This window comes from Cygnus atratus, chromosome 8 (assembly GCF_013377495.2).
Source record: "Cygnus atratus isolate AKBS03 ecotype Queensland, Australia chromosome 8, CAtr_DNAZoo_HiC_assembly, whole genome shotgun sequence".
Lineage (NCBI taxonomy): Eukaryota > Metazoa > Chordata > Aves > Anseriformes > Anatidae > Cygnus > Cygnus atratus.
The window spans coordinates 30,731,476-30,747,479 of record NC_066369.1 but is presented as its reverse complement, the minus strand read 5'-3'; the positions used below and the strand labels follow the sequence as shown (position 1 = coordinate 30,747,479).

General features: G+C 44.2%; 1 protein-coding gene across 8 annotated transcripts in view; it reads right to left on the bottom strand.

The window, feature by feature from the left end:
• RAVER2 (ribonucleoprotein, PTB binding 2) overlaps positions 1 to 8,528 on the bottom strand; it is a 36,430-nt gene extending 27,902 nt beyond the window's left edge. For 3 of the 8 annotated variants that reach the window (XM_050712406.1, XM_050712407.1, XM_035564505.2), the window contains exon 1: positions 8,287 to 8,492. In XM_050712406.1, the coding sequence (XP_050568363.1) occupies positions 8,287 to 8,460 (174 nt within the window). In that variant the 5' untranslated portion in view covers positions 8,461 to 8,492. Of the gene's footprint in view, positions 1 to 8,286 lie in introns of all 8 variants that reach the window. The other 5 variants (XM_035564499.2, XM_035564500.2, XM_050712405.1 and 2 more) reach the window with 3 other exon arrangements.
• Between the last annotated feature and the right edge of the window lie 7,476 nt (positions 8,529 to 16,004).

The following is a 16,004-nucleotide window of genomic DNA, read 5'->3' as shown; positions in this document are numbered from 1 at the left end:
CGTGATATCAAAAGACCATTTGAGTATCGAAGTAATCAACAAACTTTGAAAGTTTCAGTTCAGCCAATTTCCAGCAGACCAGTCAACTTGCCAGTGGGCTAATTCAGCGATATACAGCCTGAGTTAATTGGGCTCTCTGACTGGTATCAGGTGCACCCCTTTTAGTCAAAGGGACACCAATCTCTAGTTTCACTAGTTAACAGCTGTCAAATACTGCATTAATAAAATATGGCTGTTTCTCGATCTACCAGCCACCCTAATCAGACGTGATAAGGATATGGTTTCTGAAAAGCAAAATAAGCCAGGCACACTGCGAAGACCCGAGTCAGGAAGGTGACTTGGCTGAGGGCAGCTCTCTAACAAGAGCCGGGCAGCAATGAGAGGTCCTCGAGGTCCTTGATACTGAGGGAAATGACACTTTCTGTGAAGTCGTACAGCTCAACTGTACAAAGACACCACATAAGTTGTTCCTGTCCTGATCAGAAAAAGGGGGACACAGTCACCCTTTTTTATTTCATATACCACCAGAGTAACTTTGAAAGTTTGATCTGGCGGTTAAGTAGCAGGAAATGCTATTTCAAGTGGCTCGTAACACTCTCTTGAAGGTCTTTTGTGTGAGCCAGATGATTTCCCAGCAACTGTTTGAAATTTTAATTGAGAGGGAAAATAGCCTGAAGCAAACTTATCTTCATGGGATAATCACGAGGTCTTCATGTTAAAAATTATGAGAACAAAAAGAAGATTTAAAACGATAACCTAGTTTAAGCTAAGTCACTTTAAAAGGCCCCTGTAAGGATTTTAACAGCGGTTTGCCCAGGTCTCTGCACACACTGCTAGCGTCTTGCACTCCCGCAGCAGGGCTGAGACCTGCAACTGCCTGACCGCGTCTGGGTATTATTTTGGCGAGGGCATTTTTCACATAAAGACAGTTTGAGACAATTTACAAAAATAAAACACAGCACGCTGACTCTTAAGCAAATATATACTGCTTCAAATTAAACAGATATCTACATATCTGTGTACATTAGACTAAGATTCTTCATAATATTTTCAGAAGTACGAAGCCAACTTTTGAGCTCGCGTCTTATTTAAAAGAGCGACTCGGGCGCTTCTGTAAATCTCACCCTTACCTTCCAACGCTGGTGCCTGTTATAAAAGAATGAAGACTATTTCCATTTTAATTTATTTAACGGGGTGTGTGCCTGGCAGGCCCCGACCCCACGGGATGTAACCAATGGCCGTGGCTGTCCCCTGAGCATGGCAGAAGCAAATGTCCGTGGCTTGGGCCCAGCTCCTGGCAGCCACCCGGCTCAGGGCACCTGAGCGCTTCCAACCGTCTTCCATGCAGCGGTTACCAAACTGCTTCTCCTGAAGGATTCCTCCCTCCCCAGTCAGAGATCATTAAGGTTGGAAAAGCCCTCCAACATCTGGTCCAACCATCCCCCTACCACCAATGTCACCCACTAAACCATGTCCCTAAACACCATGTCCAACCTCTCCTTGAACACCCCCAGGGATGATGACTCCACGACCTCCCTGGGCAACCCATCCCAATGCCTGACTGCTCTTTCTGAGAAGAAATGTCTCCTGCTACAAATGAATTAACCCAGTAGTCTAAAAAACGAGGCTGACACCCACCAGCAGCAACGATTTAACTGTGTCCTGCGAAGTCTAAACAGAAGGGCAAGGTGCACTATCACGGGAAGGCCTCGCTGCCACCCCCAGCGCCAGGCCAGGTTACAGGATTCGGGCAGCACGAGCTGGAGGCACTTACAACGAGAGCTACAGCCGTCATGAACCCCATGGCAGCTCCAGAGCCAGCATCCTGGCCCCCCAGTAACCGTTACGAGTTCTCAGAAGTGTACTTCAAAAGCTAGTTAATCTAAGCACTACTAAAAATTAAAATCTTGACCACACAGTAATCCATTCATACTTAAGGATGGGCAGGAAAAGAAAAAACAACTATATTCAAGGGGAGTTAAGAGAAAGCACAAGTAAATATAGACTGGATACCCTTCCAAAATGTATTATTTACTGCCACAAGAAACGTCGTCTTGAAATACTTTAATTCTTGGCCTGTCCTGTCTTGTCTTGGGTAGAAAAACATCAGCGTGAGTTTTTACCACATATTATCAATTTGAAATTTGCATCTCTCAAAGGGAAAGAATGCCTTCCTCAGAGACAATCTGTCTTTATGCTTTATGACCTGGATATTTTTTCTTTAAACACCAACATGAGTCATTAGCAGGAACATTTGCCCTACCTACCAAATCAATAAAGCTCAGCTATTAGTTCTATTAAAATCACCTGGTCACACCAGGTGATCTAACAGCATAAGGAAAAAAGCAAAAATATATAGTCACCACCTGGATCAACATACTATATACAAGATTACAGCACCCCAAAACCAAGTATTTTTCTCTCTCTAGATGTAATACTGAATTACATTGTTCTGGCAACAGAAGCGTTTAACAGCTCTAACGGTGCCTGGCAATTTGCACCGTGAGTGCAGGAAAGAGGCAGGGCATTACGTTTATGAATGATACAGTTCATTTAATTCAGTTTTAGACCACTAGATCGAGTCCATGACATGCCGCATGGACTTCACTACAGATATATAAAGTCTGTTGTGGAAAATAAGAAAAAAAAAAGTTTTAAGCAAGAGAAGAGCAACATGCTTTAAAATAATTTTCTATTATTGAGGAAAAATCACAGAGAATCTGCCGGAGGGTTAGAAGTGCAGTGCACATCACCAACAAGAAAGTTGGAAAACAACACACAAGGACTGGTGCAAGGTGCAATTTTAAACATCCCCTGTCTGCTAGCAACTCCTGAGGTAGGAAATCCCCAGATTTTCACCACCTGGGCATTGACTGCCAGATGAAGCCCCCCTTGCTCCTACCAAGCACAGGTGCAGACAAAGATTGGGCTCACCATGCCAGCCGCACATATAAACTCATGGTGACCTATGTTCTCTTCTGTGAAAAATTCTCCAGTTTTCGAATTGTTTTAAAGAAATTTCTTCTTTTGTGAGCAATGGCTGTAGGATCAAGCCCAGGATGTGCAGCAGATCTTTACCTGACATCCAGGAAGAGAGGACAGAGGTGGGCCCTGAGTCTTCTGCTCAGCACGTTCCCTCGGCGCTGCCACAGGGTCACAAACTATGAGACTAGAAATAAAACCTAGCCTGGGATTCTAGGCCATAAACTGTCTTTAGGCCATACTAAAACAACGGCATCTTTTTGTTTGAGAACTGACTTTCACATTTGTAAGACCAAACCCTCCAAAGATCTTTCATACGATAATTTAAGAAAATATTGTCACTAAGACAGAAGAATTGCAATTTCTTAACAGACTTATAATGGGAATGAAAAAGGTAATTCTCTGGTCTTCCAAAAACACATTAGTGTGTTGATAAGAGGAAGACTATGGGATTGTAAACTAATTTCATCGTCCTGGGTATGCCAGGTTATATGGAAGCTAAATGAAAGATGACAAAGACATTGTAGAGGTAATGTGAGAGAGGAAGAGCACAAAACAAAAGAAAAGCAATAAAGAAAATCAAAAAGCATGTACATCCTAAGGCATGAGGGCTACTCACTACCCGGCCAATAAGCCTTTCACGTGCAGTCAGTGTGACGGAGGACAATCTAAAACACAAAGGCCGCTTCCACTTAAAAGTCCAGCATACAACAGTTTGGGAAAGAGTGTTTCCTCAAATCACCACAGTTCATTAAAGGTTTTCGATTAAAAGGGAACATGGAAAAACTGTGGCTAATCAAGACAGAAAGAATAAAACCTCTGAAATAGCATCATTCTAAGTTGTAATTTGTTTTTTAATCAGGAACAAACACCAGTGAAAAACCTGGACAGGCACATCAGGTCCCAAAACACAAAATAAATCCCCATTCTGGGTGAATTGCACCAGTTTCCTATGAATACCTAAATGTTTCATCTTTCTTTAGATTTTGCCACACCAAAGAAGAACTACAGGGCATTAAAATAATTAATCAGCCCTAATTTACTTCATGACCTACATTAAAGTAGAGCATTCCCTTCATTTTCTAGTCTCAGATATTAAAGGAGAAAAGCAGAATTGTGACTATAATACATCTGCATTCAAAGATTATAAGGGGCAGAAAAAAGCTTATTGAAAACAAGAGCAACTTCTGCACCACAGGTTCCTTACCTGCAAAGAGGGGAATCAAAAAGTGAACAGCCCTTGTCAGTCATCGGATCTTAGCAGTGAAGACTGGAGATTTTGCTACAAATCCCAGCAATGACTAGCAAGAAAGGGAATCCAAGTCCTACTGCTTCTAAAAGCAACTCCACGAGATCCTAACTGGTATGCCAGAGAACCAGACTGCTGACTTCCATCACATTTGTGAGCTACAGCTTCTATGGAAGTTAATCAGACAGAGATGACAAACCACTAACTCTGAAAAATGAATGACTTGGGGAAATCAAAAACAATTCTTCTAATCCGTTGGGATAATCGCGAAAAAAAACACAAAACACACAGAAGTTCATTTGCCATATGATACGAAATAAAACTTCCCTGGTTTAGTATGGTACCAACCTCACTTACACATCCTGAAGTTATTGGTATCTCTTTCAGTGATGGAGAGAAGTTGTTATCACTTCCTTCCCTCCCAATCTCCCTCCACCCCCAGAAGTCCTCCTGCCTCCCAGGGCACTTGGAGCAGCTTTTTGACAGTTCCAGGAGCCTTCAATCTGCGATACCTGCCTTTCGACACTGCACTTTCAACATCACATGCAACTGTGTTCTTTGCTATTGAAATGTATTAACCAATTCATCAGGGAGGCACTGCCACAAGGCAATTGCAAGAGACATCCAACTGTGGGATTGCCAATTGATTACCAAACATTGACCAGAGCAAAACAAACAACTACAACCAAGCTTACCTTCCAGGCTCTTTAGAAAGATCCTTGATACAAACATCAGTCTTACCACAGCATTGCATCAGATGATATTGACGCTGAGAAGGACAGACCCACCAGCTGACATTTCAAGAAGACGGACACCAGTGGGACGATCTTGCCTGTCTTACTGTAGAACACCACATACTGCTGCCCCACTAGGATTCCTTGGATCCTGCCTAACGCCCTTCATACTAATGGAGACAAAAATTGATTACTCTGATGAGAGCACTTCCCCACTATCGCAAGAAGAAATAGAAGCCAGCAGAGTATGCTCTGCAAAGGCTGCAGGAGGAGAGAGGACCGTGGTTTGGAAAGCACATCCTGTACCCAAAGGCTGGTATGCAGCACAACATCCTTGACATGAGCAGGTAAGCTCCACAAGGAACACGATGGCCAACTGAACACATTTTCAGCATAGCTTTCATATAGCCGCAACGATAAACACTTGATTGAGGGAGGGAGGAAAACATTATTTAAGACAAGAGATGATCTGGCAAGTTGTTTTACTGACAGCACTAACCCAATGGACAGAAATCAGTCAGCCCAATAGAAGTGCATTTCTATCTAATTTTATAGTTCCAGCAACCTAAAAAGTAGTACGTGTATAGCTGCACGGCTCTCCACGTGCTTCATCTCAGCCCCAGAGAGGTGACAGCACTCATGCGTCAGGCTGCCGAGCCCCGTGGTCGATGGTGTGCACAGCCAGGCGCCGCGCTGGAGGAATTGGACGGGGACGCACGCGGGCGCTCGCCAGGACGCCTGGAAGGCTTCACTGCGACAGGGCACTACCAAGTTGAGTAACTTGCCAGCTGAACAGTAAATGGAGACTTTGCTTGCAAGAACGGTGAAGGTGGTAATAAAAATACTTACCACAGGTCTGTTGCAAAAATACCTTTCTCGGTGGCTGTAGCAAGAGAATTGCTTGCAGCAGTATTAATCCTGCAAGTACGTATTTGCAAACTGAGCTATAAAACCCAAAGCAGAAAGAACGTTCTTGGGTTAATTCTGACTTAATTTGTTCTCCCGTCAGATCTGTTACATACTGCCACTCAATGAAGAAAGTCCTAAAGGGAGTGCTGATCTCCTTGGCTCAACAGACTGCAAAATGCCTTCTCCAGATTGCCCTTGCTCCTGAAAACAGGTTCTGGATTCCCTTAGCAGTACAGATGTTGCCAAATGCATTTTGAGGGAAACCCCACTTATCAAGATTCCAGCGTGGGTTACCTTTGCCCCCTCGCTACAGCCACCCAGCACCTGAAGTGCTGATGGCTTCTGACACTTCCAGATCTGTTTGTCTGGTTTCTGAGACAACAAATCTTCGGTACTCCACTTCTCTGTCAGAAACCTCTAAAGGTAACAGAAGATTATAACTCCAATAACAAATAAATAAGTTAATATGTAGCTATAATTGGCAAAGGAAAATGTTTGTTATTTAATTTCACCTGAAAAAAATGGAGTTTGGCTGTCATTTTGAACCTTCTGAAAAAAAAGTCATCACCTCCACCAATCATATCGCTATCAGCAAAAAAGCTGTTTCCCACTTGGAAACTATTTTGGTAAATCTTGGCCTCAATCTTCACTTAGTAACAACAAATGACAGCAAACCCAATGTCCCAGTGATTAGAGGTTAATAATTACACTTATGAAATCCCATTCTGGAAGACTTTGCATTTTCATGATGTTCATCTCTTTCTTATTGGAGAATAAACTGGCCAGGGGAGCAGTATGTCACCTGATTTCACTTGTCTAAGCAATCATTTCAAAAAGAAAACAGCAGAGAAAACACCTCTGCACAGTTAACCAAGGGTATTAGTTTGATTCAAGAAACGGTAAGCTTCATGGTAATGTTTGGAAATAGATGACAGCCAAGTACAAAGGTGTACTTAACATGCCTGACCACAAACGTACTTCTCCTTTCCAAAACTGCTCCAGGACAGAAACTTCCTCTCTACAGCACGAATATTCTGCCTATGCATACGAACACCAACAGCTCGATGATGTTAAGAATCACACTGCCACCTTTTCCAACTGTAATTGAGAATCTGTATGTGGTGGTGCTGCCATAGCCTAGCAGCAGGGGAATGCTAGAACCTTACGTACAGAGAGAAAGCCACCAAAGTGCTACTTTTAAGTCACCAAAACAAAATGGCAAACTCCCACAGTGCTGCATGGTTGCTGAATTGGACCTTCATGCTAATGCTTCCTTGCAGCAGTCTTTGTCTGACCAAGCAACACCAAATTTGATGGTTTCTGCATACATGAGCCATGTTTTTAACTGGACCACAGCTGAATTCAGGTGAATTCAGCACCTGCCGTGTGGAACAGGAGGAGCGAGTCACACACCCGCTCGGGCGTCCGACAGAGCGATGCCGTGCCAGCCACGGGCAGCAAGCAGCTGTGGATACACCAGCAAGCCCCTGTGCCAACAGCCGTGCTTGGCAGCTCCTCGAAGAGAAGACGAACATAAGCGAGGTTTTCCAAGTTGCGAGCTAGCGAGAACTTTTTATCGATTAGCTCGTGAGGTCGCTACACATGGCAGCGAGGCTCTACGTATAAATCACCACGCTGGGTCACAGCACAATCAGCATTTCTAAGTCGGTGACCACCTACGGCCATGCAGACCGAAGGCACCCGGCATGCAGGCACGGAGCACGGCGGTGAGCACGCTTGGGGCTCTGGATCGAGTTATGGGGATCTTTGGCAGACTCTCCCCAAAACGAGCGGACCTTCGGGAGCTGCCGAGAACCTGTGAAACCTCGCTGCACCTACCCGCGGGCAACAAAATTCCTTGTGCTCGGGAAAGCAAAGGGAAGAGACCCAGGGAGCGGCTTAGAACAAAAGCTGTAATTACAGGTTTTACCTTGTGCACGAGTTCAGCGCGCCCACCGGTCTGCAGGTGGCCAAAACCCGACAAAGCGACTACATCGCTGCGAAGCTGACCGGCGTGCCGCAGGCTCAGGAGATCGCCGATGTTCCCCTGCGACCCGCAGCGCCTTCCCCCAGCCGCCAGCGGGCTCTGGAAGCCGCCCCCACCTCCCCCGGGCAGGACTCGGGGCTGGCGGCTCCGGCGGGGCGCTCCCACACGAAACCCCCCGACGGAGCCACCCGGAGCCCCCCGGGCGGGGATGCGCAGCCCGCGGCTCCGGCCGGGGGCAGAGCGGGGCCGCCTCCAGCCGCCGGCGGTAACAAAGCCGATCTCCCCTCGGTCGCGACGGGGCCGGGACGCGGCAGCCCCGGCCAGCCCCGAGCCTCCCTCCCTCCCTCCCTCACGCCGGCCCCCCGGGAGCGGCTCCCACCGCAGCCCCCCTCGCCCGGTCGCCGCCACGCCGCCGCCGGCCGCACCTGGCTGCTGCTCTCGGCCGGCAGGTTCCTCAGCAGGATCTTGCGCCTGTTGCTCAGCTCCCGGCGGGTGATCGCCAAGCGCCTCGCCACCTCCTCGGGGCTCGGCGGCGGCGGCCGAGCCCCCCGCGGCGGCTCCGCGGGCAGCTCCGAGCCGCGTTCGGCTGCTGCCGCCATCTTGCAGCGCCGCCCGGCCGAGCGGGGGGAGCCGCCGCGGCGCTGGGAGGGCGGCGGGGGAAGCCGCGGGGCACGGCCGCCGGTGGGGCCCGGGCGGCCCCGCCAGCCCCCGCCGCGTTGCCCGCCCCCGGCCGGGCCCGCCCCGTCGCCGGCAGCCCTCGCCCTGCCCCTGGCGGGGGAGGCCGAGAGCGGCGGAGCCCCCGTGAGGGGGCCGCGGGCCCCGCTGCCCGAGGGCGAAGCTGAAGCAACGCCCCTCGAAGCACGAGCCCTCTGAGCAGCGTGGGTGCAGAGGGCCAAGTTCCATCCCGCACTAACACCTTTGAGTCAGGGGTTGGGGAAGGAGGCGAAGGTCCGTGGGGTGCTGCGGTGTGGGGGAAGCCTCAGAGAGCCGTGGTGACAGGGGCAGCCTGAGGAGACAGAGGCCAAGGCCTGGACAGCAGACCTGGCACAAAGGGGCTCGTCCCTGCCTCCACGGGGTTCATCACCCCGCAAGGGATCGTGTCCACAAAGTCCCCCTGCTGCTACCTTCCTTCAATACAACTCTGCCTTCCACACCGAACTGCAGGGCAACAACAAAATAAAGCAGATGGTGGACGGGCCCGAATTCTCCATCAGCGGGTAGAAGGTTAGGGGGCACGCTAGCCCAAGATGATCTCGTTCTAATTTTGTTCTTCATCAGAAACATACCAAACAAATTACAAAACATCCAAATGGGTAAACCAAACCCTGGGTGCTGCGCTTGTGGCAAAAGTCACCCTCTTGCGGCAAGGCACACTGTAATGAGGACCGTGCAGGCACAGAGACAGCAGTGCTCATGCAAAGAAGAGAAGGGCAACATCCCTCCTGAAGGAAAGTAGTTCTGGAGGTCACTCTAAAAGAAGGTTTGCCTTCTACGAAGCCTCCATCTTTAAAAGCAGTTCATGGTTTTCATTGGTGCATCAAAAAAAGTGTTCTCTTGGAAACCTAATTTCTCCATAACAACTTGCAATGCCATTTACAACGCAATAAATTTAGCTGTTTAACGTTGTCATCATAGCTATAAATGAATGAAGAATAATTTAAATAGTTGTATCCATTTTTAGATACGAGCCTGACCACAAAGAGCAAAAGAAAACCTCCAAACCTGAAAATCCAAACTGAAAAACAGTAGTCTTAAAAAGGAAATTGGAAACACACTTTGAGTTAATGTCCTGGTTTCAGGTAGGACAGAGTTAATTTTCCTCCTAGTATACGTGAACACATCCTTATCAGAGAAGAATTTCATCCAGAATTAGATTTTCCTAAGTTTGAAGTGCCATTTTACAGACTGGATTACCAGCTACAGGAAACAGAAACTTGGCAAATACCAATAGTGATTTTAGAAATTTGCTTTGGTCCAAACCAAAGCTTGCAAGTTAAGACTACAAAGCATATAGGACCTTCATTACTTTTAAAAATTAATTTTCAAACTACTGAGCAATCAACACTCAAGGTACTTTTTTTTTTTCTTTTGGTGTTGTTGCTGACAAAAAAAATGGTCAGAGCTAACAAGCTTCTGTCAAGAGTTTCCTTTTCCCTGATTTCTTTAAACACGTAGTGTTCCTCTTCCTTAAACATCTGCATTATGTTTAACCAATTGTTGGAAATCCAAATTATGAAGGACAGTTATAAACAGTTCGTGTATTTATCATGGAAACGTTTTAGAGCTGCCAGATTCAGTCTGTCTGAACAACATTAGCTTAGCCTTCATACTTAAACCACACAACAGGAAAAAATATTTTAACACATTATTAGTGTGAGAGCTGATCTAGAGAATCAAGTGAGGCCGATGAGTATAAGCTGAAGTATAGGTTTCTTATGCCTATGGATGTATGAATTATTAATAGTACTACCACTATAAAATTACCCTTGCAAAAGATTAAAAAAAGAGAAAGTAATGACTGAAAAGACTGCTAGTAAGCATTAACAAATTGATTTTCAGGTCAAGCTCTGAAATTAAAGAAGTAATACTGTCTTCTCAAAACATTTCCAAGTCGTATCGTAAATTATGTGATATAAATTGTCGAATCACTTTGCTAAGAATACTGCAACACGTAACTACCTCCTCAGAAATAACTGCCAGATTAAGCAACCAGAGTATAAATTATGGTTCTGCTCAAACATTATACAGCTTAGTGAAGCTAAATAGAGTAATTAATTATCCCATTAATTTTTGAATGTGGGCACACTGAATCACCTGTGCTTTACTGATAATTAATCCTACCTGTAGTGATTACCTTCTCAAAAGTTGTCTTTTTTTTTTTGATAGGCTGCAGGTGTACCTGAATGCAAGTCAAAAGTGCATTGCTAAAAGTATTTCAGAAGTTAATAGTTCTAATGGCAAAAATAAACCTACTGCACTATTAGTTCTAAATAGCTCCAGAGAAAAGTAAGCATTTTTCTTGCTTAGAGATATTTATTTAAAAGACTGTATTTTACAGCTAAAAATATTCACCTTTTTCCTTTTCCTTGCAGTGCTCACAGTTCATTCTGTATGCAGGCAGTTCGCATTGCACAGGTAGGCTACGGAACTGCCTGCACTACAAGGCAGCTACAAAGTGCTGCAGGACGAGAGCAGAAAAGTTTGAAGACGTTGCCGTTGTCCATGGAGATGGTCCATGAGAAGGGACAGGAAAGGAAGCCGTGCAGCACCTTATGTGACAACTCAAATCAGCTAAACATGCATCATCAGCAACAACCAGTTTGACCCAAGAAAATATTCCTTTTTGAACCCAAATGTCATGCCTGTTTTGAACTACAATACACCATCCAACAGGCACCTGGAGAATTAAAATGTTATTTGATATAAAACAACAATCCAAGTAAGTAAAACACCCAAATCCTTTGGTGCCCTGACAGAGCACCTGTGGGTACATTAACACAATAGAGATGGCGCAAACCAACAGCTCGCCTCCGTTGAATCTCCACAGAAATATCAATGCATTAGATATGCAATTATCTTATTTCACAAGTTAATATTCTGCCCTTGGGAATCCTCCCATTTCACCATATAGTTTCTGCCAGAAGTTCCAAAAGACCAGGTGGGTGTCACAGGTTTCTGTCCCCTGAGCGGATTTTGGCCACTGCCTCTTCAGATCAGCCATTGTGGCTCTCAGCTTTGTTCTTTGTAACTGCCAGCAGAGAAAAACTGCAAGCTTTACCAGTCCTTGCTAACCATTGCCATGAGAACTGACACAGTTTAGGGAACCCTCTCATGAGCCTCTGTACTGCTGCATCCACAGGACCGAGAAACCTCTTCAGGAGGGTGATGCTGAGCAACCCACGATGAAGTGCAAGCAGTAAGAGTCTCCACCAATACAGCTGTACTCAGCAGAGGATGCACGTATGTATTTTCCTTAAAGAATTTCCTGCTGTTGATTACAGATCATCCGTCTATATGTATGCAAATGGTTGTATGAGTATAGTTACTTTATGTTGCTTTCAAAACAATACCCTACATGTTGTTTTGCACTCTAAAACTCTTCAGTTTGCTAATGAACTTCCATTTGGTTTCAAATTTGCTGCATAAGCAAAAAACACTTAAATACTGGAAAAGTAGAGTGATCTGGAAGTGTAACATTGGTTGCTAGCTTGATGCTATTAGAGATAAACCACTTTGCAGTAATTTATTTGTAGCTCACTAAATTCCTTGTTTATTAAGAATAGTGTACCTTTCCACAGGAGTTGCTTTTGTAGCTCTTCTAAGCTGAAAATTAACTTACCCATGCTTTTACAGCTTTTAAGAAATACAAGCCTATTATTTATTTATTTAAGGGACGAGAGCATTAAAAGAGAATTGTGGCACAAACATCCTTTCTGAATTACGGATGTATTCAGGTGTAAGCGTCCATGTTCAAATGTACAAACAGGTTCAGATCTCTGCAGATAAAATAAAAGCCAAAGTTTTAGCGTCTGCTAGGTTCTCAAGTATGGGGTATCCTGGGAAAGCTCTTTAGAAAGTTGGTTTCTTATAAGAAAGAGAAATACAAACAGTCTTCTAAAACCTGAAACAATTTGAATCATTTTCCTGCAACAAGGGTCTGGAATCCATCAGTTGCTGCAAATTCCAGCGTCCATTAAAATCCACGATTGCTAGCACCACTTCATGTGAGCAAAGTGTAAACAACGCTGTTCTCTCTAGTCCGTACTACCCCCACTGTTTCAAATCTCTAGATAGTCCTTTTGTTTCATCAGGAAACTACAATTCTGAAACCCAAAGATGTAGATTTGAGTGTCAACAATATTAATTAGTTCAGCCATGATCACATAGGCACTCAATCAACATGTTCATCTTACATCTGAGTTACTTCCAACGCATACCAGAGGTGCCACAAGGAGTTCCTTTCACCCTTTTACTAAAAAATTTGAATACACTCAGCGTTCTCAGTGTATCGTCACACAGTAACTGTGTGGTTCATTAAGCAACAAATGAAATTTCTTATCAAATTACCAACCTAGCACAGCACAGCAAGCAACCCATACCGTCAGTACTGTGATGAAGCAAAAACTTCACCGCACCCCTCTGCAGCTGCAGCATCATTTTGAGCTTTGCTTGTATCGTCTGTACAATTAATTCACCAGTTAACCATTAGAGTAACTCAGCATGTCTAGACTGCAATTTTGTTGAGACCAGTATTATGACACGGTCAGTCTTCCCAATTAGCTGCTAAGCTCATTTTAATACCAGAGGTATTTCGAATAAAGTTTAGTTCTCCGAGCACTTAGGAATTGCAGTAATACAGGATCAGACTTCAGGTCCATCAAATCACAACTCACCAGCTGTGACAATCTCTCGTCTAAGAGATGCCAGATGGGCAACAGATTGCCTCAGAGATCACAGCAGCCACATGCTTCATTCAGAGATGCAGACAACAAACAACTATTTTCAGTTTGCTTCCACTCCTCTCAGGGTGCCTTGTCTGTACCACATGGAGCTCACACGTTCAGAGGAATTTGTCAGGTATTGCAGTGTATGACCAAAAATGGGATGTTTCTGAACTCCTGAAACATTCTTCCACACAGACACAAAAACACGCCGAGTAACTTTGCCTGCAGCTGAACATTTTCTTTTTAAGTGGGACTTGATAGCTATTAAACTTGGTAATAACACTGCTCCTAAGTGCGTTAGGAATGACGGATTAAGTCAGTAACAGAACTGGTTAGCAACATCTCAGTTTCCATTCTGTAACAGTGGTCTGCAAATAAACAGTAAAGATAAAAGAAGTAAGAACTATAACTTATAAAGCGAGTAACTGTTCCGAGGAAACCATTACACTGAAGGGGTGTAATGGGCTATTTTCGGAATCATGGTCTTTGCAGTAGAATTTATAACCTTTGTTGCTTCATGCGTATCATTAGCAAATCGCCGTGAAGGTTATATTTAAAGATAGTAAAAGCATAGTAAAACTCAAAATAAGCCACAAAACAAATCCAGCTTCTTGTATAATAACTGAGAATGAAAGACAGTAAGATCAAGCAACTGTTAGTCCAGTCCTCTTCCATAAATGGCCCTGAAGGCTGGAACCTCTGCAATACCTCCTCCTAAAACAATTCTCCTCCTGCTTTAAATCACCACTCTCGCCTTCATAGGCTTTATTTTTCCTCATTCAGACTCAATTTCAAATTTAACTAATTGACAAAGTATATTTTGGCAATTTTAGTATAAAAAAATAGGTGATGTTCTTTGGGTTTCTAGTAAAAGCAGGTACAACCCACCGAGCATTCATTCCTGGAGTGTTTGTATGGGCTGACCTGTTGATATGCTACAAATCATAGTTTGGAATCATTCTGCTTCAGCTTCTCCGTAAGCGCCTGTTTTCTAGGAACCAGAAACAAATGCTGATAATTCACAGGAAAACATGAAATTATTTCACATTAAAAAATAGCGCAATCCTACTACCGAATTAAAGCATTCACTAGTGTAAATCAGTTCATCTCCATACCGTCTCTTTTACAGCCCCTACAGACCTGGCTAATTATAAACTTGAAGAAAATCTTCGAGATGAATGACTGAATTGCTGGTATGTATTGAGAGTGAAACGGGCATCGTATGAGCCATTTGTTTTGATGTGGTAAAGCAGCCAGAGATTTATCCCTGCTAGTAGAGGTTGGAGACTTGAAACACCACCACAATATTTTGTCCTGAAAAATGCTGCAACTTGTTAAATACGGAAAACTGGCATGGGGGACATAACGCAAGCTACACTTTCCTAACGTGTTCTTAAAAAATTTATGAGAGCTTAAAGTGTTCTGCCATTCAGTTATAAAAAGGTTTCCATAGAAACTGTCATGCAACATGACTTTTTGCTATAAACACACCGAAGTGTCAAACTAACTTCTACATGTTTATTCTGCTTTCACGGGGAGCAAAAAAAAAAACCCATCCGCTTCCTGTTATCTAGGTTCCCTGGCAGGGGTTGGAACAGTAACATGTTTTGGCTTGCTTAGAGAGATTTCCTCAGTTAAGCTGCAAATGAAATAAACACACTTAGAGAGGTTAATATTATTTTGCAGGGATTATCTAGTTTAATTACTCAGCATTTAATCTCTCCCAGTTGCGTGTGATTTACATACTGTATACCAAGAGAACTGATATCTGAAGCAAATTAAATGTTGAAAACTGTCAGAAAGTTGGAAAACTGAAAATAAGTATACTAAAACTATCTGACCAAGGTCCCAGTTTCCTGCTGTTCTCAGTGCCAACCTATCTCAGTGCCTGATTTTTTATTACCTCTAGGTGTGGCAGAAGAGTTTTAAAATTAGTAAAACCACCAATGTTGACCAAACTGGAAATATTTAGCAGTCTAATCTAAGGCCAGCCCATTGTTCAACGGGTGTGATGCTGCCTGCACTTAAAGAGCAGAGCCTGCCAGTTTTATAAGAGCTTTTGTATGGCACGGCGATACCTCTTTCTTCACATTTTTTCATGCAGACATGCCGCTTGTAAAAAGAGCTGGCTTGATGGTCTTGGAGACTGAGGTTACTCACTTCAGTGGCGGAGCAGCTGTTGTACTCATGCCCTCACACTTCGCTGCCAGGTGCAGGGTGCGGTAGAAAGGCTCCTGGACTATGCTTTTTGGTCAACAGTTTCCCTTCCTTGCTATCATTATTTTTGTTCCATTAGTGGTAATAACAGTGGAGAGCAGTTCTTCAGGCACTGCTCCAAGAAGCTGGTGGTTTTGCCAGTGTCAACTATAAAAACGTAAAATAAAAACAAAACAAAACATAATGGTAACTGCTGGCTCCCAACTTCTGAGAGCAGCGCCATTTACTGCTACCACTGATGAAGCCAGCCCAGGAATAAAAAGTTAATTTTTTTCCACATAACTTAGATGAGGCCATTACGATTTGTCTTTGAGCTGAAGGTAAAAGTTCCAGACCTTATGAATATTCAGCCTGACACCAAATTTGTACTTGTCTGCTCAGGCTGTCAGTATTGCTAACTGCTATCAACTGTCACTTTCTGATGGGCATAAAATTGCCTTGGTTAAAACAGAGCAGATCTTATCATTTGAAGGAAACTCTTC